This window comes from Carlito syrichta, unplaced genomic scaffold (genome assembly GCF_000164805.1).
Source record: "Carlito syrichta isolate Samal-C Ts95f unplaced genomic scaffold, Tarsius_syrichta-2.0.1 Scaffold171477, whole genome shotgun sequence".
NCBI classification, from domain to species: Eukaryota; Metazoa; Chordata; class Mammalia; order Primates; family Tarsiidae; genus Carlito; species Carlito syrichta.
The window spans coordinates 1-339 of record NW_007115573.1 but is presented as its reverse complement, the minus strand read 5'-3'; the positions used below and the strand labels follow the sequence as shown (position 1 = coordinate 339).

The window sequence follows — 339 nt, the reverse complement described above, 5'->3', positions numbered from 1 at the left end:
TCGCAGCGCAGGCAGACCTTCTGCGCGGGCAGCGGGGGGCCGCGGCGGCAGAACACGCAGTGCAGCGCCGCGGGCGGCCGCTCCACGTGCAGCGCGTTGAACTTCTCCACGATGTTGGCGAGCTTCAGGTTCTTCTCCAGGCCCGGCTTCTGGTTGTAGGCCTGGTTGCACTCGGGGCAGCGCACCAGGCCGCTGTCCTTGGCCCACGCCTCGCCGATGCAGCCGCGGCAGAAGTTGTGCTTGCACGGCAGCTGCACGGGCTCCACGAAGACGTGCAGGCAGATGGGGCAGATGAGCTCCTCCTCGAAGCAGTTCTTCCAGTTCTCCGCCATGGCGGCT

The 339-nt window shown here is 67.8% G+C and overlaps 1 protein-coding gene across 1 annotated transcript; it reads right to left on the bottom strand.

Annotated features, from left to right (window-relative positions):
• Nucleotides 1–5: 5 nt before the first annotated feature.
• Nucleotides 6–332, bottom strand: LOC110594954 (probable E3 ubiquitin-protein ligase TRIM8; the record flags this gene model as incomplete). Its single annotated transcript, XM_021709307.1, has 1 exon — nucleotides 6–332. A coding segment is annotated over exon 1 (327 nt), but the record flags the coding sequence as incomplete, so codon positions are not given.
• Nucleotides 333–339: the final 7 nt, after the last annotated feature.